Raw genomic sequence first — 26,223 nt, 5'->3', positions numbered from 1 at the left:
ATCAGTCTCTCACTTTGTGTATAAGTGGCTGCATGGGTTGGTGAATAGCTACATGAGTGTCTATATAGGTTATTAGTTGGTTTTTTGAGTATCAGTATGAGTGTCTGTATGGTTCGGTGGGGGGTATTACGTAGTGCATAGGTGCATGAATGAGTGACTCACTGTTTGTATGTGTTGAAGACAGCATGTGTGCAGGACTGTATGGGTGGATGAGTGTGTGTGTATGGGTGTGTTAGTGAGTGAATGACAGTCTCAATAGTGTCTTTATGAGTAACTACATATGTTTTAAACTAGTATATGTGACTATTGGTGTATAAGTGAGTATATGTGAGAGTGAGAGATTGAAAGAGTTCCTGTATGAATAAGTATGTGTTTATATAAGTGATTGTTTAAAAGACTAAGTATGTGTAAGTTTCTGTAGAAGTGTGGTGGTGTGTGTATAACTGTATATGCAAGTAAATGGATGTTTGATTCTTTATTAGCATGAGTGACTATGTGTGTGAGTAACTCTATGGATAAGTGACATTGTGTAACAGGATGAATAGGTGTGTGAGTACATATGATGATTGAGTACATGTATGAATGACTGTATAGGACTGTTGGTGAATGAGTGGATGTGTATATGGATCTTAGAATTACTGAATAGGTTGATGTAACTGGTATTGGTATGTCCATTGTTTTGAACATTGTAGTTTCTATTTTTGAATGTGTGTATCAAAGGTTATATTAGGGGAAGAGGAGGTCTGCCACTCTATCACAAGGATGATGTCATTAGTGATGTCATTTGAGATGTCATCAGTGATGTCATGAGTGATGTCACTGACCATGTCATGAGTGATGTAATATGTGACGTCAACAGCAGTGCATTGCAGGCGCGCGAGTTATAGTTAGCTGAACTAACTATAACGGGGGAATTTCAATGGTTTTGTACGAGTGAAAAGTCCAGCTAACTATAACGCCCCTGAAACCTATGATTTTTTCAGTGAATTTCTAAGGTTTTTTAAATGCTAATTCCTAACTATAATGTGCCTGAAACCTATGGTTTTTTCAGTGAATTTCAAAGGTTTTTTAAATGCTAATTTCTAACTATGCCTACAGAGATAGGACATGTGTAGAAAGAAGAAAAAACGCACAGGAAGAAAAAAAAGAAATGCAGAAAGAAGCAACAGAAGTCCTCAAAGACGAAGAAAAGTGCAGGAAGAAGGATAACTTGCAGAAAGAACAAACAGAAGAGCAGAAAGAAGCCTTGTTGCAAAATCATCCTGTACCCTCAACTTTTTCAGACGGATACTGGTGGTAACTGAGTCTGACTAACCAGTCCTAGAGCCAGTGCTATGTTAAAAGACACTCAGAATACAGTGAAAACACCTACATACACTAGGGAACACTATGCGTTGGGGTCCCCCTGTGATCAGCATGACCTCCTCTGTAAGCCCCTAGTATATAATAGGGCAGGGGATTAAAGCTACCTCTTAAAACGCGCCACAGGGCGTGTTTGCACACGTCACCTCAGGCCCGTCCCCTCACTTCCACACTATGTAAACACGCCCTGTGGCCGTTTTAAGTTGAGAGATTAAGTCCCCTTGAATCCTGAGGGTCCCTAGGGTCCAACTAGACCACTAGGTACCTCCAGTATGCGCCACAGAGCTGCGTTGCAGAGAGGTGTAAAAAGTGGCACGGCCTGGACCACCTCTCTGCAACGCAGCTTAGTGGCGCTTACTGGAAGCACCTGGTGGGCTAGTTAGCCCCCAGGGGCCCTCAGGATTGAAGGGGAATTATTTCCCCAACTTAAAACGCGCCATAGGGCGTGTTTGCACAGGTCACCTCCGTCCCCGTGTCCTTCCTTCCCCACTGTGTAAACATGCCCTGTGGCCGTTTTTTAAGTTGGGAGATTAAGCCCCCTTGAATCCTGAGGATCCCTAGGGGCAAAATAGCCCACTAGGTACGTCCAGTAAGCGCCATTGCAGAGAGGTGTAAAAAGGGGCACGGCCTGCACCACCTCTCTGCAACGCAGAGCAGTGGCACTTACTGGAAGCACCTGGTGGGCTAGTTGGCCCCCAGGGTCCCTCAGGATTGAAAGGGAATTATTTCCCCAACTTAAAACGCGCCACAGGGCGTGTTTGCACACGTCACCTCAGGCCCCGTCCCCTCCCTTCACCACTGTGTAAATGCGCCCTGTGGCTGTTCTAAGTTGAGAGATTAAATCCCCTTGAATCCTAAGGGTCCCTAGGGTCAAACTAGCCCACTAGGTACCTCCAGTAAGCGCCACAGAGCTGCGTTGCATAGAGGTGTAAAAAAGGGGCGTGGCCTCAGAACACCTGTCTGCCACGCAGCTCCCTGGCGCACACTGGATATACCTGTTGGGCTAGTTGGCCCTCAGGGACCCTCAGTATTGAAGGGGAATTAATTCCTCAACTTACAACTGGCCAGGGGGCGCGTTTGCAGAGTGCTGCAAGGAGGGGGCGTGGCCTCAGCGCGATGCCGGTCTTTTATTTATTTTTCTAAGAAGGAGGGCTGTGTGGCCCCCCTTCTTTTTCTAATTTACTGGCCCTGGGGACCCCATCCCCCAGGGCCTGCACCCTAATTTTTTTTGTTGAAATAAATTAATTTGGCCCTCCCAAGGCCTTAATCGGCCCCGGGGACCCCAACCCCCGGCTCATGGCCTTTTTTTAATTTAAATTCTTTAGGAAGGGACTGCGTTGCCCCCCTCCTCAGGCCACTTATGGCTCCGGGGACCTCATCCCCCGGGGCCGGCCTTTGTTTTTTATTATTTTAAAAACATATATATTTATAGAAACACCTAGGACATGCTGGACAAACCGTATGTACCCATCACCATGACGATTTGCGTGATATTCATTAAAAGGCGACTATGCATAGAATGAATCCACATGGAATGTATTTACACCGCTAGTGAAGCTCTGACGTGTTTGACGCCCTACCGTGCCTAATCCCGGCGCCCCCGCCGGTGGGTACTCTCCAAGTAGACACCCTTGTCGTTTATTTATACAAACATGGGTAGCTATTGACGGGCACATTTAATATACACGCACACCAAGCCATTCAAAGGGGATTCGACAAAAATTCGACCAAACTATGCAAGAAACCCCCCTCACGGTTAATAAAAAACACATCCACCGCCGGATGTGTAATACTTTTTATTTTACTCTCTGGAAAGGAGACAAACCTCACTTGAGAGTCACAGCGTGCTCCTGGCTGAGCCCAATGCTTTGTTACACCCACCAGTGCCCGCCGATTGCCTCACACCTCTGTGTTGTATTCCACCAGCTAGTGCGTATGCTATGACACTCTCTAGCCCATGTGCACTGTAACACCACCCCGTGAATATCTCATGCCACACTTGCCTTCGCACGGGTTATATTGCCCCATCTAACGTGCCTTCCTCGATGTGTATGTTATAACGCACAGCGCTATGCCATACATATTACAATCTGGGATCCATATCTTTGTCACAGTGCATATACAACGTTACACTCCCCAGCACATATTTTATATTACAACTTTAGAGACTAGTTAGGTTACACAACACTGCCCTGTGCATATTACACTCCAAGGCGCATATCGCATAGCACGCGCTAGTGCCTGTGCTATCTCACGCTCACCAATAAATCTGTCATTGCGCACAATGTATTGCATATTATATTTGACGCCCGGTTCATCTTATATCACACTTTTTGGTGCATAGTTTATACCATATACTACATCTAGTTTTCATTTTCAATCGTGCTCTCAGGACTATGTTCTATATAACACTGCGTCCACCTACCCTTTTCACGGGCATTACATTTTGCGATGGGGGTGGAGGGTCAGGGGTGTTTCTGCCAAGTGAGCCCGGAGTCACAGTCACAAACGTCCTCTTCTTCCGGAATAAAAGTGAGATTATGCTGCATACTTGTTCATATTTTAAGAAGTTCACACAGACACACATTTTAAAAACAATAAAGTTCCTAATACCCACCTTCTCTGAACAGTTAGCTTGCTGCCCCATCCACCTCCTCCCTATCCTCTGTTGTCTGAATCCATGGACTAGCCTCCTCCCTCCTGCCATGCATGGTCTGATGTGCTGCCACTGCCCTCCATTTAGCATGATGTACCAGTCCACTCCTCCTGCCCTCCATTGCCCAATTCTATGGCCCATCATTGACCTCCTGCTTAGCCTCTGTGCTTAGCCCGCTGCCCCTATTCTCCTTTCCCCTGCCCTCCGATGTCTTTGTGCATGCCCCTGCTCCATCCTTTTTGCCCACCATGTTCCATGGACCTGCCACTCCTATCTACTCGGAGTGTTCTGTTGAGCTGTAACTCCCCTCCCACCTGCCTAGCATTGTCAGATGACTGTAACCTGTCCCTGCCACCTCCACCCTGCATGTCCACATGCCATGCCCCTATCCCCTTCCTCCTGCCCTCCATGGTCCATTTTACTGCCACACCCTTCTGCCCTCCCTGATCTGTTGTGCTGCAACTGCTCCTCCTGCCTGCCCCGCACGGTCTGTTGTGAGGCCCCTTCCCCTGAACTCTCTTGTCTGTGCCCAGGTCCTGACCCTCCCTTCTATCCTCCATGGTCCTTTGTGCATGCCCCTGCACCCTCCTTCTTGCCCATCATAGCCATTGTGCTGCCACTAACCCACCCGCTTGCCATGCATGGTCTTCTGTGCTGCCATGGCCCCTCCCACCTTCCCTGTGTGGTCAGTTAGCTGCCCCTGACCCCCTCCCACCTTCCCTCCATGGTCTGTGTGTATGCCACCATAGTCTCATTGTTGCTCTCCATGGTGTGTCTTGTTTCTAGTGCCCATCCTGCCTGACCTCCATGGTCATCTTGCTGCTCCTGCCCTGCCACCTTTCCCCCAGCCCTCTGTTTCCATGTGCAGACCCCCTATTCCCTCCCTCCTGGCTTGTCTGTTCCATTGTAATGCCCCTGATCCGTCCCTCCTGCCCTTTATGGTCTGTTATGCTGCAGCTCTCTCTCCATTATGGTCAGCTAGCTACCATTGCCTCTTTCCCATCTGTTCTTTGTTGTCCATGTGCATGGTCCTGTCCCCTCCCTATTGCTTTCTATGGATTGTTGTGCTGCACTCCCGTCCCGCATGCGCTGTGTGGTGTATTGTGTAAATTGATACTTGTATAGCGCACTACTCACCCGCAAGGGTCTCAAGGCGCTTGTACGAATACCGCTGTGGAACCCATCCTGGCTTTCCCTGTGAGGCGTCCACTCCTGGGCACCCCCAAGGTGGAGGCCAGGCATCCTTAGCGTTGTGGGGGCCGTTGTGGAGATTAAGCAAGCTATTGCCCAGAGTTGCAGAGTGGGACTCCATGATTGGAATGGCACCGAGGCGAGAATTATCAGGTCCGTGGAATTTTTGAGCCCAAGACCCGCCGAGGCAAGGAATTGAACCCTGGTCCCGGGCTAGACCTCTGCATCAGGGTCTGCCGCTCTAATCACTTCTCCACTTCTATTGTGCTGCTGCAAACCCTGATGCCTGCCCTGTAGGGTCAGTTTGGTGCACCTCTCCATGTCCCTCCTGTCCTCTGTTATCCGAGTCCATGTCCCTACCCCAATTCCTCCTGCCTACCATGATTCAATGTACCATACTTGCGAACATTTTGAACTTGGTAAGAGGGAGATTTTGAAAAACAACTGGGGTATTGATTTTCCCCTTTGAGTTACATTGAAAAAGAGGAGATTGTAGACAGGAGACAGATCAAATAAAGCCCATTTGAGCTTAAAAACATTGGACGTTTCCTGGCTGAAACGGGTCTGTTGGCATGTATGGTTGTACTACCACTTCCTCTTCCTCCTGCCCACAATGGTCTATTATATTGCCACAGCCTCTCTTGCCAGTCCTGTATTGTTGGTTTGTTGCCCCTGCCCCCCCTTTCCACTGCCCTCCACAGTCTGTTGTGCTGCCACTGCCCTTCCTGCCTGCCCAGTGTGGTCAAATTGTTGCCTCTGCACTCTCCTACCTGCCTTCAATTTTCAGAGTCCGTGCCCCTGGCCTCTGCCTCTCAACAGTATCCCAATGAACAACTAGATTGCTAACATTCTATATTTATTACAAAAGTGTGGAACGCCTGACGTCATCTTGATGTAATCAAAACTGTAATACCTAGAGTATTTCCTTTAGAAATTACATATATGAGAGGATCTTATTTGCATCAAAATTATGGTTAGTGCTCTAAAAAACTAAAATGAGGACATATTTTCTGAGTTTTCACATAGCGACAAAGAACTTTTCAATTATTTGTAATCTTTATGTTTTTTTATCCAGTTGACCACTTGATTAAATGTTGCACCTTGGCGAGAGGATGTGGTGTGACTTCCAGAGCTGCAGACTTTGCAACTGGGAAACCAGGTTGGAGTTTCTGCTTCAGCTCAACATTCTGTGATTGTGGTCAAATCACTTAATCTCCCCATGTCTACAACCAAAATTAATTTGATCTTGTGTGATGTAACCAATGCTCATGTAAAGCACTCCAATACCTGACAAGTCTGCACTATATAAAACTGCAAATACACAAAAAATAAATGTTTTGCACACTTCTGTCATTGGGCTACATGTGGGCTACATCTGGGTGATATTTGTGCTGCATTTAGGCTCTTTTGTGTCTGGTGGCTATCTTGGGAGATTTATTTGTTATGAAGTTTCCTAATTTACTGCAGTCTCCTCAGTAGGAAATGCTTTCAGTTTTTTACTTTGATTCCATCAAGAAGGTATTCAGATATGTCACACATTTGCCATAAATTCTGAATGTTAGCACTCTAGTTGCTCATTAGATCACTGTAGTAAAGCTACTGCTCACCACGGAAGTCTGCTGCTGGTATTAAAAGTGCATGTTTCAGTCTGCATATCAGAATTTTTTAATGAAATAGAAGAGGATTTGAGAAGTCACTCAAAATGTACCCTAATTTTTCTTTCTTCAGCACTAATCATAATTTCTATGGCAAAATGAACCCCCTCATTGTGTTCCTTTAATTAAATGTTTTAAGTGTTACCAGTTTATTCCAATCAAGATGGCTTCAGGTGTGCCATACTTTTGTCATAAGTAAGACAGTAAGCGCTCTAGTTGTTCTTAAGAACACTCTGGGACATTCTGTCATTAGGCTATACTTGGGCTACATCTGGGTGATATTTGGGCTACATTTGGGCTCTTTTGTCTCTGGTGGCCATCTTGGGAGATTTATTTGTTATGAAGTTTCCTAATTTCCTCATTTACTGGAGTCTCCTCAGTGGGCATACTTTCAGTTTTTTATTTTGGTTCCATCAAGAAGGCATTCAGATGTGTCACACATTTGCCATAAATTCTGAATGTTAGCACTCTAGTTGCTCATTAGATCACTGTAGTAAAACTACTGCTCACCAGGGAAGTCTGCTGCTGGTATTGAAAGTGCATGTTTCAGTCTGCATGTCAGAATTTTTTAATGAAATAGAAGAGGATTTGAGAAGTCACTCAAAATGTGCCCTCATTTTTCTTTCTGCAGCACTAATCATACGTTCTATGGCAAAACGAACCCCCTCATTTTGTTCCTTTTTAAATTAAATGTTTTAAGAATTACCATTTTATTCCAACCAAGATGGATTCAGGTGTGCCATACGTTTGTCATAAGTAGGACTGTTAGCGCTCTAGTTGTTCTTTAGAACACTCTGGGAAGCTGCAGTAGAACACCAAGGAATCAACTGACAGTCTCTGCCCTTGTTGGATGTACATGTTTTACTGAGAATGTCAGACTTCATTCTCACATGACTGAGAAAGATAATGTGAATTTACAGAAAATATGCTCTCAGTTAGCTTATAGATCACCTTCCAAACCTCTGTTGGAAAAGCATGAGAAAATAGTTTTCTCTCAAACATGATTCATGATATCATAGCAGAAGGCTTTTTCACATGGTAAAATCACCTTAGAACACACCTCAATTCCTAAAATGAGTATGGTACCATCAACAAATGATTTATAATGTAACTAAAGTCTTAAAACCTTCTATTAACTGCAATGCTTTTTAATGAGGTGCTATCATGTATATTGGTCCCAAGATGGCTGCCAACACTTCTTGGATGAAGTGCTGACAGCCAAACAGATCTCACGATGAGATGTGTGGTTAGGCTCCGCCCAGATATATATGTGATTTTACTTTTGATTTTCTCAGGAACTACTGAACGGATTTACACAATTTAAGCAAAAGGCACATGCCTGACCTGAGGACTACCTCTTTGACAAATTTCAAGTAATTCTGTTCAGCCGTTCGGGCTGTACCTTCGACTAAAGGTCCTATGGGAAAACGCGTTTTGGGACACCCCTTTTTTCTCAGCCCCCACTTGACGAATCACCCCGAGACTTTAAGGGTAGGAGCTGAGCGGAGCGCCCCATTAGTTTTGAAAATTTCACGAAGATAAGTCAACCGGCGCAAAAGTTATTCAAAATAGAATTTTCAGATTTCCTATGGGAACTCGGTCCTAACTATAACTATCTACTGGCGACCGCCAATAGATAATTGTGAGTACGAGGCGGAGTAGTGAGCCTTCAGTGGCGGACTCTGAAATACAGAAGGCGAAAATCCCTCCAAGGAGCGGACATCCCTCGCAAGGAAGATCCCACGGACAGTGACTGTTTTTTTTGGGGTTGATTACCGCTGATTATTCGATCACAAACCCTGCTGGATATACTCTATCATACCTTCCAGACTTGGCAAAATAAAGTCAGAAACACTGAATTTGCATTCGGCGTGTTTTTATTGGCCAGCCTCCCCGTTAGGGACTTCAGACTATCACAACTTGGTGTCAGAAGTGGGATATTGAAGCCGGGTGTCGACAATGACCCAACCCGTGCCTGTTACCATAGAGAGCATCATAAACCAGCTGGCAGAGGGGCAGAGACACCTCCAATTAGCCCTTGAAGAACAGGCCCAAGTAGCCCGAAAAGACAGGGAAGTTTTGCATAGCGCCTTAAGGGATCAAGCCGTCATTCTCACCTCCAACCAGCAAGTACAAGATACAGCAATACTTAGATTGACCAATGCCATTGTCAGTACACTAGTCCGTCCTAACGTCCCCGGGTCAGTCCTACAAAAGTTTCAAGAAGGAGATGACCCCGATTTCTTTTTCGTTAACTTTGAGAGGGTAGCAACCTCCGCTGCTTGGCCCCAGGAACGGTGGAGTCAATACATAGCTCCTCTCCTGGCTGGGGAGTTACAAGCCGCCTACCAGGCCGCCAACCCCGCTGGCACGACCGCATACGAGGACGTGAAAAAGGCCATATTAGAACGGCTAGGGTGTGATCAAGAAAACTACAGGACCAAATTCAGGAGGGAGTGGTGGAACTCTGAGGACAATCCACGTGCCCTGTATTATAGGATCAGAGACCTGGGGAACCGCTGGTTAACACCCCATGTATCCACGGTAGAGGAATTGACAGAAAAAGTGTATCTGGAACAGTTCCTGGACGCCCTACCCACAACAACTCGTACCTGGGTGAAACAACACCCTAACCTCACTACCGCAACAGCTGTCGATTTGGCTTGTGCTTTCCACAGATCACCTGAGTTTAAAGCCGGAGTAGCCCGGACTTCCTCTGTTCCACTGAGAAATACGCCCAGACCCGACATAAAACCCCGTGTCCAGACTAGACCAATTCCCCCCATCCCGAGCCCAGGCAGTCAGGGACCCCAATGCTATCATTTCTCTGAGTGGGGCCACATAGCCCGACAATGTCCCCACAAAACCTCGACAGTAGAACCCATGGAGGTAGGGTATTCTAGGGGACGAATCTTCTTGGGCAGTCAGGGGTCCCCTAGATACAAAAAGGAGATACTACTTAATGGGAAAAAGCAACAGGCTTTGTTTGATACTGGGTGTCATGTGTCCGTGGTGGATAGGTCCCTAGTTCCCCAACCACAACTAAGAGAAACAGAAAGAGTACAAGTCACCTGTGTACACGGGGATACAAAGTCATACCCTGTCACAGAAGTACTACTCGATATATCTAACGATCCCCAAATACGGCGAGTAGGGGTAATACCGTCCTTACCGGAGGCAATCATTCTAGGTACCGACCACCCAAAATTCGAGCAGTACTTGAATGAGATAAGAAAAGAAGCCCCATCATGGTTACGTGAGGCACCCTTTAGCGAATGTGTTATAGAAACAGGAACCGGCAAAGACAGGAAAAGTAAGACTGAAAAAAGGAAAGCAAAACAACTATATTCAGAGACACATAAATCATATCACGCTTTTCCTGTCTCCCTTACAGACCCAGTTGAGGCAGTCCCGATTAGCTTCCGCTCAGCCCAAAGGGATGATCAAACCCTTGTCGATGCCTGGGAACAGGTACAGGAGCAAGATGCAAATAAGGTAGGACCTTATTTTTTTATTTCTAAAGGGTTGCTGTATCGCTCTGGAAAGGAGGGGGACCGGGTCAAAACACAGCTCTTAGTGTCTCTCACCTTTAGGCACCATGTACTGCAGTTAGCCCACAATCACACTATGGGACAGAGAATACACTGAAGTATCTCTTGGGCAGGTTTTACTGGCCGGGGGTCTATAATGATGTGGCGAATCATTGTGCGTCCTGTGTGAGGTGCCAATACTCTAACCCCGAATGGGTCAAAAAGGCCCCTCTACGTCCCTTACCAATAATCGACGTCCCCTTTAGGCGTGCTGGTATGGACTTGGTAGGCCCACTCACTCCCTCTGCTAGAGGCCATAAATACATCCTAGTAATTAGCGACTATGCCAGAAAATATCCCAAGGCTTTTCCTTTAACCACAATGACCTCCCCTGCTGTAGCTAGAGCCATGATTCCTTTGTTTTCCCGGGTGGGTTTTCCAGCCGAAATACTGACGGACCAAGGAACTCCTTTCATGTCCCGACTAATGTCCCAAGTGTGTAAGATTTTAGGCATACACCAAATCCGAACATCGGTTTATCACCCCCAAACAGATGGCCTGGTGGAACGCTATAATAAGACCATTAAAGGCATGCTCCGCAAGGCCATCTCCGAAACAGGGAGGGACTGGGACCAGCAACTACCCCTGGTCCTGTTTGCGATCCGAACCCATGAGCAGAAATCAACAGGGTTCTCTCCGTTTGAGCTATTGTTCGGAAGAAAACCCCGAACCCTATTAGACATGGCAGCCGAACAATGGGAGACAGAGGACGAGGAGGGACAACCAATACCCAAATATGCAGCCGATTTAAAATCCGCTGTTGCCAAAATCTGGGGTTTGGTACACGAAAATATGGAAAAAGCCCAAAGCACTCAAAAGTTATATTACGACCGAAACAGTCGATTGAGAGAGTTCGTTCCCGGAAACAAAGTTCTCCTCTTACTCCCAACAACAGAGAACAAACTACTATCCAAGTGCCAAGGCCCCTATGTTATTGAGAGAAAAATCACCCCAGTCACCTATAGCGTTCTCCAACCCCTCAGGACATGGGGCAAGCAAATTTACCACGTTAATCTTCTAAAACAAATGGGAGGAGCCCACTACCCACAATGAGCCAGGGAAATCAGTCCTTACAGTAAACACAGAAAGGCCCCTAGAGACAATTAGCATCCCTGCTTGACCGCTTCCCTGGTCTATTCTCCTCCACCCCAGGACTGACTTCCCTAACCCACCATGATATCGTTTCACTAGATAACAGTATAGTGAAATTGAAGCCATATCGGATCCCTGAAGCGAGAAGGGAAGCAGTAGAAAAAGAGGTCACAGATATGTTGCGGGCTCACATCATAGAACCCTCCACAAGCAACTGGTGTTCACCAATAGTGATAGTACCGAAACCCGACGGAAGTCTGCGTTTCTGTATGGACTTTCGTCAAGTAAACAGTGTCACCAAGTTCGACTCATACCCAATGCCTCGAATAGATGAACTAATTGAGAAGTTAGGAAATGCCAGTTATTTGACAACCCTTGACCTTACTAAGGGTTATTGGCAGATACCCCTAACACCCCAAGCCAAAGAGAAAACAGCCTTTTCAACCCCCTCCGGGCTCTATCAATTCCGGGTGCTCCCATTTGGCCTCCATGGGGCACCAGCAACGTTTCAACGTCTCATGGACCGCGTGCTGAAGCCCCATACAGGTTACGCAGCCGCTTATTTAGATGATATAGTCGTCTTCAGCCCAACATGGACAGATCACCTGAAACACCTAGCAGCTGTGTTTTCAGCTATTCAGGACGCCGGTCTAAAAATAAACCCAAAGAAGTCTCTGCTAGTCACGGATACCATTCAATACCTCGGATATACAATAAAAGGGGGTCTGATAAAACCACAGTTAACGAAAGTAGAGGCAATCAAGTCCCTTCCCAACCCCAAAACCAAAAGGGATATCCGCACTTTTCTTGGGTTCATCGGATACTACAGAAGGTTCGTCCCTAATTTCTCTGCCCTGGCTAGCCCCCTTACAGACCTACTAACCAAGACATATCCATCCCGGATACAATCGTGGACGGAAGAACACGAACGCAGCTACCAAGCACTAAAGGATGCCATATGCACGGCTCCAGTATTGCATTGCCCAGACTTCCGCAAACACTTTGTCCTCCAGACCGATGCTTCCGGTCTGGGTGCCGTACTACAACGCCGCTTCACCATACTCACAGACCATGCCCCCTTAACCTGGCTCGTGAAACACAAGGATTCCAATCAACGCATACTCAGATGGTTCATGTCCCTACAACCTTTCTCTTTTCAGACATTGCATATACCAGGAGCTAGACAGTGCTGTGCCGACTACCTGTCCAGGAATCCCTCCACTGAATGGCCCCAACGTCCATTCCTAGCGGGAGAGATCTGTGAGTACGAGGCGGAACGGAAGCGGATTGGGACCGTGCCACTCAACTCCGCTCCGGAAGCAGGAGACGGTCTAGTCTTCAAGTCGGCCGAGGGGGAGGAGCAAATAACGGAAGGGGAAGCAGAACGCCTGAAAAGAGGAGACACAGAGTTAGAAAGGGGCACGACCGGAGGAAGAAGAGAGAGAGAGAGAGCAGGCGTGTGGTGGAAAAGGAGAGACAAGGAGCAGAGGAGAACGGCGAACGAGAGGAGTGCAGGAAGGAGAGACGACGAGCAAAGGAGAACGGCGAACGAGAGGAGTGCAGGAAGAAGAGTTGGAAGACGACGGACCAAGAAGAGAGATCGAGATCTTTACGGCGACCAAACCCGGTGGGCTGAAGGGAGGAGAAGACACCCCAGGTCCCAGCGCCGCGGTCCGGGGAACGGGCCGTGGCTCAAGGCAAGTGGCTCTTCGGGGACCTTTTGGGTGGGGTTGGTGGGGAGGTTGTGAAGGGCGGTAAGACACTAGACAAAAGGGTGAGACCCTCCCGAACTCCCTCACTTCCCTCCCTACACCCTCCTTCGGTGATGGTAGCACGCAGTAAAATTTAAGGAGTAGCCTTGACTCAGACCTGTTTTCTTTGTCTTTTCCTCCCTCACTTCACCTACCGAGCACCTTCAGTGGCAGACTATTATAATATATAACACACCTACAAAACTTTTTGTTGTAAAGGCATGCGTGGTAAAGGCAAATTTGTGGTAAAAAATTGTGTGGTAAAGACATGCGTGATAAAGGCATCTGCGTTGTAATGGAGGCATGGTAAAGGTAATGTGTGGTAACAGCTGCATTGTGATTGTGAGCAAAATGATCACAGTGCATCCAGGATAAGGATATTTTTTAACAGAAAGATTATTAATAGTTAAAGTAAAGTAGAAAATTAGAAAACAACGTAAAAAGATACAGCATTTTTGTGGGCTGAAAAAACCAATTTCTAAGCCTTTTTCCACTACCTTCATAAAATAAATACCACTTAAAGTGAATTAAATGCACATACAAATGAACTGGTTGTCTTACATTATTCCATTTCCGTTTCCAAAAGCTTGATCTTTAGGTTCTTGAATCGGCTGTACATTCACATATATATCCTTTATTTCTCTTCTGATGCACCGAACGGCAGCTGTTGCCATATCTTTTGCTATCTAGCATTTCCAAAAAAGAATACAAAGTGTTAAAACCACATGGCATGTCTTATTGCCTGCATGCGACAAACATTTGATAAAAACACAGTTTTATTAAAAAATTATAAAATGTGTGAACTGTTAAGAGTTTTTACATCAACTTACAGATATTATTGAACATTCAAGGCATTTATATGCTATGATAATCATACTTACTTTATATGGCAACACACCAGCAACAAATGCTCTTCCATATATTTTTGTCACATTGCCTCTGTCAGTTAAATTTATTGGGGTCAACTTCTTGACGGGTGATGTTCGGACTACAACTTCACCACCACCTCTAGGATAATAGCCTCTGTAAAATTAAAGAAACATCATCAGCTGCTAAGAAAGTACACAAAATCTACAAGACAATACTCAGTTGAATAAATGAAAAACATAACGCACAACAAACATTTCACAAACAGCTGATCTCTCACATCTTTGATTTGAGCACTACTTGTGCACCTCAACTGTGCTTGGCTAAATAAAAGAAAATGCAATGGTACTGCCACCTTACTACTGGCCATGAAAAAACGTTTTGCAGGTTACTCTGAAATCAGGTAAAACGGCACAGACAATGCTGTCTTAATCCCATCACCTTCCAAACACCTTGGCCATGTCCTACCTGAAGCATTGCAGCAGGGCTCGTGTTTTCATTTCCATACCGCCAATACCTGAAAATTCCAGGCATTACCCATGTACTCTTTCCAATGGCTTCTGTATGTAGACGGTACACTACCTGTACCTAAGTGTACTCTATGTCATCTTCCTGATAGACCGGAAGCATTCAAGTGTGCCTTATCTGGTGCCCAAATATCAAATATTTGTTTTTGCAAATATCAAACATGACGCCTGGACTGGTGCATCTACAATCAGTTTTTCCTAATATACATTGGATTTTTCGAATCTTTTGATCTGGATACCAATGCTTTTTCACTGTGGGTATGATGTGTATTATGCATGCATTCCTCTATTACAGTAGTGTGTAAACATAGGGCCTGAAGGGCTAATTCTAATTCAAGTTTAAGATAAACACTTTAAAGAGATCTAACTGTTTAGAGATCAAATAATGCATGAACAAGATAAACTTGAAAGGAATCTAATTGTTTAGAGAAAGAGTAACACATGAACCATGTTCCACTTAGCAGCGTAACAAGTGTGAGTAGAAGCTTTTAAGCTTCCCGCAGGATAATTAAGCATTCATCTAGAGGCAGCTGAACTCTAGGAACTTAGGCGTAGGATCATGAGGTTCAGCTATTTGTGTGAGTGGAGCCAGGTGCTGAGTGAGATAGCCCAGCCTGAGTGGAAGGTTCTTGTGGGGATTGACTTATCTCCCATAACACCCAGTGGTAGAGAAAAAAATATTTTGATCTATGATATACCTAAGAATCGATTTACAGGAGAACCCCCTTTTTAGAAAGAAGCCATCACCTACAATATTGTGGCATGATTCAGCATCTAGCTTTTCCCTCATCCGTAACATAACATTAGTCGGAATGGGGTCAACGACAAAGTGAGAACTCTGGATATTATACTTAGAATTGCTGATAGATCAAACAGATAAAGTAAAATAGTTTAGAGAATCAACCAAATTAATTTGTGTTTCTGGTTACTCTGGCAAGAATAATAACACATAGTGAGATGGTAACAGGTTTGTATTGAATCTCCATCCAGAAATTCGATTCAGTCAATATGTTTATGTCAGTCATAAGTGCCCAAATAGGTCAACGGCTTTCGTCAAGACTGTCAGATCCCAATACAATGTCCTACACCTATTTATTTATTTTTTTAACTTTTTTTATTGGCATTTGTTAGTACAGTTGTTACATATCAGTATTTGACCGCATTAACATGAACAATGTCCTACACCTATACCACATGGAAGGACAATTAAGACAAACATTGTCACAAGAATTTCCCCACATTTTGTAGGATCTTAAAAAGTAGGAAAAGAAGAAGGGGAACATCTATCTATAGTCACACATGCAAGGGATGGATGTCTAGTTTGCCACACCCACCCTTCTCTTCCTCCAAAGATTGACTGAACGCTCCAGGACGACTGAAAATCAGGTCTGTCTTGCCCAAAGTTGGCACTACTAGGGTCATTTATGCCTGCCTCTTCTATCTCACCATGTATGGAATGAGGTGGGAGAGACAGAAAAGTATAGGAAAATATTCCTGACCGTTTCATCCACAGTGCGTTGCCCATGGACTGTAGGTGTGGGTACCAGGTGGCAATGTTTTGGTATTTTGTTTTTCCAGGAACAGCGAACAGGACTACTGTCTAGGTTCCCCCACCAATAAAAGTACTTGTGACCAACCTGTGGGTCTGGTTCCCACTCGTGAACTTATTGAAATGTCCTGCTGAGCAGGTCCACAAAGTCATTGTCCACTCATGGCAAACTATCCATCAAAAAATGAATGTTGTTGCAGGGTACCCAGTGCCAAATCTCCTGAGCTAGTGCATAGAACTTGGGGGTGTGGGTGCCCCCGCGGCTTCTGGATGTAGAACATTACTGTCATGTTGTCTGTCTTTATTAGTACTGTTTTACTCTGAAAAAGTGGAAGGAATGCTTTCATCACTAGTCTGATGGATAGGAGCTCCAGTGTGGTAATATGGTGCCCCTGATGCGGAGGTCTAGGTGCCTTGTACTGGTTTCTCTTGTATAACTCTCGACTCCACATGAGATGTATCAGTGGTGGTGTTCCCCTGCAGATAGGGCCCTAGAAAGGGCATGCCAAGCAACAGGTTGTTGCTGTTCCACCAAATCAGACGGTGCTGAGCCCTTGTTACTAAAGTTAGATCCTCCCAATGCCCTTTTGCCTGTGCCCATTGCCTTGAGGCACTCTTGGAGCAGATGCACGAGTAACCAGGCATGTGCTACAATAGCTATGCCTGAAGCCCTTATACCCAAACATTTATCACAGTTTGAACAGTGGTGGGACGGTGTGCCTGAACAATGGCAGCAGCTGTTGGAATGCCATCACCGCTGTTCTTTGTGGTATGCTTATCCTGCTACTGCATTTAGAACAGAGATGAGCAAGGGCTCTACTTGTTGCGGCTGAAGAAGCAACTTTGTTGCACTGATGGTAAAATCTAGACAAGAAGTAGGGACACAGTTGTTTGAGTGTGTGCTAGGCATTGCTGATTGCTGCTGCTCCTGAGCAGCCAATCATCAAAGTACTGAAAGAATTGAATAAAGTTTCAGCTCAGGTGACCTGCTGTTGCTCCTGCTAGGCACTTTGAAAATACAGCTGAAGCTGTAGTGACTGAGAAGGGTAACATCTTGAACTAGTAGTGTTGTCCACTTACAACGGACAGAAGGTACTGGTGATGAGCAGGGTAGATCAAGAAGTGAAAATACATGTATTTAAGATGAAGTTCTGACATGAAGTCACCTTCATATAGCAGTTGGATGATGTCCTGTAAGGTGACCATGTGAAAGTGTTCTGAGAGGATGAACCTGCTCAATGGTTGGAGAATGGCTGGAGCGAGCCGTCCTTTTGGGGATCTGATTCTACGACACCCTCTGCTAGAAGTGCCTGAACCTCTTCCTTCTGTAAGTGAAGGTGGTATGAACTAAGTAAGAGGTGACAGGGTTAGATGTTGGGAGGAATTGTGTCAAATTTGATACAGTACCCTTTCCGCACAACGGAAAGGACCCATTTGTCTGAGGTGAAGCTTTCCCACTGGGAGAGGAAATGACGCACCTGACAGGCGTTAGGTGATCGGGGAAAATAGATGGGGAGCCACCTCTGCCCTCCCAATGTTATTTTCTTCTTCACGCCCTTCTTTCAAAGGTCTTGAGTTGCTGGTGGTCCTAAAAGAACTGTGGTTGATCTTTGTACAGGGATCTCTGACCTGAGCACCCCGGTTTTACAACACCCCTGTTTTGCTGCCTACAGGAAGCAGATCTGGGACTAAGGGAATGTAGCTCATCCACTGATTTTGTGAGATCTAGGTATCCTTTTGGATTTTTTCAAGCATCTAGTCGACCTAAGAGACAAGCAGATGTTCTTCATCAAAAGAACGTTCAAGAGGCCTACATCTTGACATCTTAAGCCAGGCATGTCTGCATTGGAGGATGATGATATTAACACCACTCTCTGCCATATCCAGAGTGTAGAGTGCGCATCTAATGTTGGCACTGCTGATCATTTGCCCCATAGCATCCAACTCCTGTCTGCATTTACAGTGAGCCTATGGGAGGGGTTTTACAATTCCCTCCATTTCCTCCCAGTGGTACTGGCCGTACCTTCGTACCTGGAGAGGAGGTGACTGGCTGGTCCAAATGCTACACGATTCCCAGCAGTGTCAATCAACTTAGACTCCTTATCAGGTGGAGGGTCATCCAGTGTAACTGGATTTGAAGCCCTTTTACTGGTAGTGTGACCAACTAGGTAGTTTGGGGCAATCTTGTCACGAATAGTCAGATCGGAGGGGCTGTGGAAAACTAGCTGCATTTTGTTTGTGGCAGCCATTTTAGTTAGCTATGTGCTCGCCATGTACTTTCTCCCTCTTCACTGTTGACTGCCCTTGTATTCTGCGTGTGTCATGTGATATAGTTAACTCTTTCAGCACTGAGCCAGAGCCTTGCACATGCTGAGAAGAGTCTGTAGCTGATCATGCACCTGCCTTAGACTGTAACTGTCAGGCTATTCTAACTGATGTCAGCAACTCATTACTCCTCCTACTTGTTGACTGTGCCTTTTCTGTATGACCGTTTATGTGTGTAACTCTTCTCATGTGTACTTGTACCGCCTCCTTTTGAACCACTGTTGATATAAAAGGCCCCTGTTCTCTGCACTCCTTAGACTGTCTCCTACAGTGGCCTGAGGGTACTGTATGACGCAGCCTCCCTCATGCGAGGTTAATAAATATTTATTTTTGATATTACAGCTTCCGTGCCAATCTCTTCTTTGTTGGGTTAAAGGACCAGGTGTATCAGTGAACCCCATAAAAGGTTTTTATTTCTTCAGGGCAGGCTTATATTTTTTCTAAGTTTTAAGAGTGGCCACCCTGACCTTTACAGGCTCCTTAACGTGGTCAGTGGTGGGGATGTGGGCAAGCAAAACGGCCAACCGGAGGTACAATATCGAAGCTTCAGCTGCCCGAGATTCATCGTGCTTCATCCCGGTCTGAAACTGGTGTAAACCTGATCGAACATTATGTCAGTCTTCGCCCCTTGCTCCCTCACAGCATAATCCTTTCTGGTAGTAGGGGGTGCACTGGGGACTCCCTAACAAGGTGACACCGGTTGGCCCTGGCTAGCTATGTGGATATCAGCCATCTTGGAGGTACAGACACGTGGCTTGGAAGCTGGGACCCTGTTGGTGGGAAAACACATCCGCTGGGGAAGTGCAGCATGTAACAGCTGCCAGGAACATGATGGCCCGCTGGGGAAGCCGAAGGTCACCTTGCACAGGCCATGAAGACACAGCTGTGCCCTGAGGGAGCCTAAGGTTTTCTGGGCCTGAGCCTGTCCTACCAAGGTGCCCTGTGTATGGGAGACCTGCTGAGCAACATACGACCTGTGATGGAAGAGGGAGCTGAAACAAAGTCCAGACGAGGCGCTGACCAGATGATGCTTCCCTGGGGGCACATGAGCTACAAGCAGCGGGCCTGGAATCGTGACCGCGCCACGGGAGAGCGGAAGCACTCTGCCCTCAGGCTGTGCGAGAGAGAGAGAGAGAGAGAGAGAGCTGGCCTTTGGTGTCACCCATAAGCCCTACAGATTACATTGGGATTGGCCGAAGGCTGGCATGGATGGCTCCCAATGTACTTGCTCTAGGGGAGCTGACGGGCCTGACTAAACTACTAAGGCACGAATACCTTGGAACAATTGGGACAAGATACATTTACTGTGGCTGGCCTGATACCAGATGACACCCTGCCCAGTTCCTACCCCAGAAGGCCAAACGACAGTCAGACTCTCAGAGAAAACATGAAGAGGAGACACAGAGAGAGGGACATTCTAGAGCTGAACTCCTGGCAGCAATGCATAACTCACAACCTGCTTTCAAGGGGAAAAGAGAGACTGTTTCAATCGACCGTGAATTTGCACAGCACAGATCTGCACAAAACGCAAAAAAACGCTCCTGCCACAATAATGTGCGCTTCGTGGGATTTCCGGAACAGTTAGAGGGCAGCAGATCTAAATCAGACGGGCGGACTATAGGTTAAATAAAGGCAGAGACTGCTTCATCTCTGCTCAGCCCTTCTTACGGCCCTGCAGAGTAAAGGCCAATAGATGCAGACTTCTAATTCCACCCACTAAATTTAGATGGGTGGAATTGGAGGTCAGTTTGTTCTACAGATTACACCTGGTTCAAAAGAAATGCATGCTGAATTTTGTTTATATGAATGTACTATACTATTGTGTAATGGGTTTTGGCTGCTCATGTGCCTTTGAATATTATGGTCATACACGTTCAATAAAAACATATATATTTTTTAAACAAGCATTGGTAAAGGCAATAGGTCTCACCTATAAGAGCTAATGGCTTTGCCAATGCTCTGTTACCATGCTGTACAACAGTGCAGATGCTCTGCAATGTGGCTAAAACTAATTTTAAAAAGGCACTGCAATGCAACCAGGACACTTTATAACAAAAAATGCAGCAGTGCTGGATGCATCATGGTCCTTTTTTTAGGTCTCGCCTGAGCCAGCGCATGCGCTGTCTGGCGGGACTTTTAGTTAGTGGGCTTCAAAAATCCGACCACATGCTTTTTGTGTGGCCTAAAGCGTGCGGTTACGCGCACAGGCGCCATCTGGCTTTCTTCTCTCGCCATCTGGCTTTCATCTCCCTTCCTCATTAAGTGCATCGCTCGCGGGCACCCTTACAGCGCGTGATCGCGATCACTTTCACGGCCGCACGGCCAATGCTTGTTAAACCGGTCATCTGAATTCAGTGTGATCACTTTGCTACTGTACCTAGATCAAAGGTAGTGTTTCAGTTTTTCTATAACCGAGTCATGTTTTAATAGTCAATAGTCATAGCCTTGTCACATGGCATCGGTTTCCATAATATCAGCAGGTTAAACGCTATTATTAAAGTTGACATTCAATGTAGCAGCATGTTGTATACACGTATATGTAAACTCGTTTCTTCCAACATGGCGCACGATCTGGTCATAAATGGTTAGTCCTCTTTCTATGTGCAGCACTATTCAAAACTCTGGCGAGCTTCCTTAGTTCCGGTTACATTGGAAATCTCCTAGCGCGTTACTCAGACGAGGGACGCTCTGTTCTTCTATACGGGTAAGCGGATTTTAATCTATTTGGCTTTAGAACCGACAGAGTTGTCAGGTGATTGTTTTTCCCTATGTTTTCACGTGATGCTTTATTTAATAACAGCACGTTTACAGTGTTCTATGCGCCGTTTACTTCTCTGCTCGAATGACTCCTCAATCTTTTCAAACAATAGTGTGCCCGATCACCCTCGCGTCAGCCCAACGCATAAATCGTATGCATACATGCTGTACAACTTAATTACCATGCATGCATCTCTTGCCATTCGCCACTGTGTGCCCCCTACGTACTCTTCCCAGTCAGCGGCACAATCGTTCTCCAGCAGGCACACTGGCACCTTTCACCACCTTCGTGCAAACACCGTGGCACAGAGAGCACAGTATTATAGCACAACCTTCTTGCGCAGACACTGTTACACAGGACACCACCCTTGTGCAGACACAAAATCCCAGCTTACCCCGTTCGTGCCAGCACAGTGCCACATCTCATTAACCACACGCAGGTTCAGAGGCACAACTATGCTCGTGCACTCGTAGTATCCCAATTGACTACGCTCATGCAGACACAGTGGCATATCTCACCTTCCTCATGCAAAGTGATACAGGTGACCACTCTCTCGCGGCCACAGTGACATGCCTAAAATGCCTGCCTACACCCCGCAGAGAGATGCCTGATCCTATGCCCAAGCGGCGGTGCCAGCCAGCTCAATGTTACCACAACTTCTACTTTTTAGCAGTTTGGTTGCTCTGCTCTTCCGTGCACACCTGGAAATATTTACCCAATCCTTAAAGCAGCCCACGTGCAGCCCATTTCTCCCCTTATTGCAAGGCTTTCAAGGGATGTCTGGAGGGTGAGTGTGTTATATGAAGATTTGTGGACGTGTAGCTTCATTTTAAATGTCTCGTGGGTAGCCGCATCTGATTGTTAAACACAGCATGGAGATGGTTGTACCGCCTGACCCACAATAGGAGATTGGCCAAGACTAACTTCCCACGCACCCCGGTACAGCCTCGTAAACACGCCCCCAGCAAAGGCGGTCTCCAGCCTCCCCAATACTTTAATAACCTCACCTGAAAGCTCGCCCAAGCTAATTCAGTAGACGCTCGTTAAATGTCACTCTTGTGACTTATGCAAGTACCTGCGAAACCTGTACAATCAACACTTGCTAAATGAGTGTAGGACTGGCATCACAGGGAAGGGCATTTATGGATTTTAAACCCTGATCTCTCGGTGTCCCATAAACACTGACTGCTTCTGGTACTCGCACGAGCCTCTTAGTTTGACAGCTCAGTTCTATTCTGATTTGCCGCTATTAGTTTTCTGCAGTATTAAATCATATGCTTCTAATTTCTGTCTCAGTGAAAAGTAAAGTACACCTGGCAAAAGGCGAATTTAATGTTCCCCCTAACCACAGCTGTCACGTAGTTAATTGATTGGAAAGCCTACACAGTTTCCACTCCACACCTTTACTCTAAGCAAGTGTCCAATTACGATACACTGGCAGCAGCCAAGTCGAGAGGAGATGGGGAAAACAATGTTGGTGTCATTAACTTTCACTCAATGTGCTCCCTAGGTTCAGGTTTTTGTGTTTTTTATTTATTTAAAGTAAATGGCATCAAGGCATTCATTTCACAATACACATCACTTCATCAAAGTGCACCCTGCTGACTTTTTTTTGTATTCCTGCTACACTCCACCCCTTCTGTTCCTTAATCTATTTTAATGGCCAAGCAGTAATTGAAAAAAGCATCGGCATAGCCAATAGGTCTCGCCTTTGGGACCTTATAAGTATTTAGTTATGCAGCACAATATCCTTACTGCAACAAATTAACTGTTGCATGGCTAAACACTTACAGGGTCCGAAAGGCGAGACCTATTGGCTATGCCAATGCTTGTTTATTATTATTTTTAACCATGCTGCACACCATATGGCTGCACACCATATGGCTGCAAATCATTGCCAAAAGTCGACAATGGCCATGCTGTAAAGCATAAACAAAAGGCAATGGCAGGGCCAATAGTCTCAAAGGTGAGACCTATTGACTTTGCCTATGCTGGTTAGGTCTCGGCACAACACCTGTGTGATTCTGAGCAAATCAGTTATCTTCTCAAGAGTTACGAAAAAAAAAGAAAGAAAAAAAAATCACATTTGGCAAAAATACTTTATGACAAAGAAAAAAAGCGCAACTGCGCCCAGGTGTGTTAGTGAAAATACATTTAAAGCAGATGAACATCTGTTGTCACAATAAAAGAAGATATCGTGTTGTCACAACAAACATCAATTTTAAAGGAGAAGAGGGCTTCTTTGAAGTGTGTGTCGCATAGTAATACATAGCTACAAATGGCAAGAGGTTTGACAAACACGACAGGGAAGAAAAAATAAAATAGTCCTCAATAGAGCGCGATCAGCGGAAGGACAGCAATCAAGCTGAATCCATCAGCACTTGGCCCATTCCCCAGCTGAAAGAAGAGGAATTGAAGCCAGCACATGCTGGCCAGTTAGAAGGCAGTAAATAAGAGCAACAATTAAGCCAATGAATGCTATGCAATGGGTGGGCTGCAAGCCCCCTGTTGATTGCAATATTTCTTGCAAGCGAGACCGAATGCAGTGCATGCGCTGTCACAGGAGAGACCTAAACATTATTGGTTGCAGACCTAAGCTTTCCCTTTAACATGGATAATGCACCCATGAATTCTAGACACATCAGTCTAAGCCAGAATGTTTAATGACAAAGGGAACTCTAAAGAAAAAAACAAATAAGAAGCAAGTAAGAGGAGACCATGGAAATAGGAAGTTTTTTTGTTCTTTCAAAAAATATATATTGTTTCATCAGGAGACTGTAAAGCATTTCTGCTTTATATAGTTCTCCTTTTTGTCTTTCCTTTTTCGGACCATAAAACGTCTTGCATTCGAATGTGGCCTGGTCTTAAAAAAGAAGTGAACTCATTGTATTTGTTGTACATCCACCACTCCCCTTTTATGTAGCACTTCTTCCTGAGTTTTCCTATTGCTCCTCCCTGCTAATGGAAATTGGTCACAAAAGTGGCACTCATCCCTTTCCCTCAGTACTGCGGCTCAACGGATCACATCAAAACACCCTCTATGTGGTATTGCCAAAATAAAATGGAGGCTGAATGGTTTGAAAGCCTCAGGAAACACTCATGGCTTTGTTTTTTTTTTGGTAGCTTTGTTTTTTTTTGGTAGCTTTGAGAGGCTCAAACTGCTTCCTGACACAACCACTGCCCTAGGGTGGAAAGTTCTTCCTTTACTCTTCCCACTGTGAGAAGGGGACTATAAATCGGTCACTGCGTAATAATTGATTTTCTTGCTTCATATACATGATGCATACATTTATTAACACTACTGCAACAGCATGCATTTCTTAAATGCAGATAAAATATCTTGATTTGGAGTAGGGTATTGAGAATGGTGAAAATAAAGATGAATAAAAATTAAGCAACCGCAAAAAAAGCTATACAGACTTTTTCACAAATTCTGAGCAACTTATAAACGCAAATTCAAAACAAATAAAGCCTTTATCAAGATTTTTTTGTCCTCGTTACTGGAGAGAACCCTCAGACCGTCCTGACCACTACCGCACACCAAGTTGTTTTAACCTCTTCACTCCTAGTCTCTCTTTAAACTTGTCCTCCACCCTCAACCGCTTCAACTACTTTCAAGATCTCTTCCTTCCACATTTTCAAAAACATGCTTTTTTCATCTCAAAAGCATTTTACAACTAGGTTTATTCAGGGTATGCAAATTTTACGTTTTTACTTTTATTTGGTTGCCCGTTTAAATCTTCCACAAAAAAAGTCCCTACTTCCCATGTCACAGACATTTTTAGTGTTATTTACAATGCAGTGGTATTTCTCTTTTAGTTTTCAATGCATGATTTTCACATGCCAGTGAGGAGTTCGTTTTGAAGTATATATTGTGCCGGATATTGTTGATCCCTTCGACAAATATTTTGTTACTTTTGTTTTTACTTCTAAAATGGTACAGTCCAGCTGGATTATAAGCACTATACATTGCAGGTACTCGCAACAGAGTTGTTGCACTTACCTTGTTTTTATATCGCAGCCAAACTTGAATGAAAATTTTTCCACAATAGGTTTGAAGACCTATATAACGACAATAAATGGGAAGACATGAGTGAAATTTAGTAATAAAAATCTTGGTACATTTTTACCCTCTTTAAGAAGACTTTTGCTGAAAACACATGTTCCATTCACACTATGTACACACTATTTTGCAGAGTTTAATCGCGGTTTTTCAAATCATGCCCATTCTACTTGCTATGTACAACTACAATTTTGGGTGACAAATGGACCGTTGTATTAATGAAATTGCTTGTTTTAAGTATTTTGTCAACAGAGCTCTACATAGTGCCTTCTGGTCTCTTTAGGGTTATTGATGCAGATATTGGATTAATTCCTTTCATAACATTGCTTCTGAACTATAAAGAAACAAGGATTACAATACTTCTAATGTGGAGGAGAATTCAACAATTTATAAGGCAAGGTAGAATAATTTTGCAGCCTCAGAGCATGCAGTCTTGCCTGCAGATTGAGCATCACCCCCCAACATGCCCACCACCATTACCAAACATTAGTTTATTCTCTACCTGTTCACACCAGAAGGATAGATATCTAGATTTGGGGCTGGTGTGTGGATTGCTGGAGGAACAGGGCTGTATGAAATTGGATTATTAATTGCAGTGGGTGACTAACCACTTCAAGAAATAAGCCCAGTGTGAACCCTCACAAGCACTAAATTACCCTAAGCTCAACCCACTGGTATCTATGGCACAGACCAGACAAGCTTAACTTAGGGCACTGTGTAAAATATTTATACAGTAGCAAAACAGTAATACAGTTGGAAAAAACCCAATAAAAAGCCCAAACCGAATTAGAAAAATAGAGTAAAATATATTACACAATGACACCAAATGACCAAAAT

At 45.0% G+C, this 26,223-nt stretch overlaps 1 protein-coding gene across 1 annotated transcript in view; it reads right to left on the bottom strand.

Annotated features, from left to right (window-relative positions):
• The window catches only part of RTCA (RNA 3'-terminal phosphate cyclase), a 104,328-nt gene that overhangs the window by 46,293 nt on the left and 31,812 nt on the right, over positions 1–26,223 (bottom strand). Inside the window, exons 6-8 of the mRNA XM_085601897.1 lie at positions 25,327–25,385; positions 14,179–14,320; positions 13,859–13,983 (exon numbers count right to left, since the gene is read on the bottom strand). Of these exons, the coding sequence (XP_085458023.1) occupies positions 13,859–13,983; positions 14,179–14,320; positions 25,327–25,385 (326 nt within the window). The remainder of the gene's footprint in view (positions 1–13,858; positions 13,984–14,178; positions 14,321–25,326; positions 25,386–26,223) is intronic.

The sequence above is a fragment of the Triturus cristatus genome, chromosome 4_2, assembly GCF_964204655.1.
Source record: "Triturus cristatus chromosome 4_2, aTriCri1.1, whole genome shotgun sequence".
In the NCBI taxonomy this organism is placed as follows: domain Eukaryota; kingdom Metazoa; phylum Chordata; class Amphibia; order Caudata; family Salamandridae; genus Triturus; species Triturus cristatus.
Note: the sequence above shows the minus strand (reverse complement) of the source record. Positions and strands in the feature narration are given on the sequence as shown.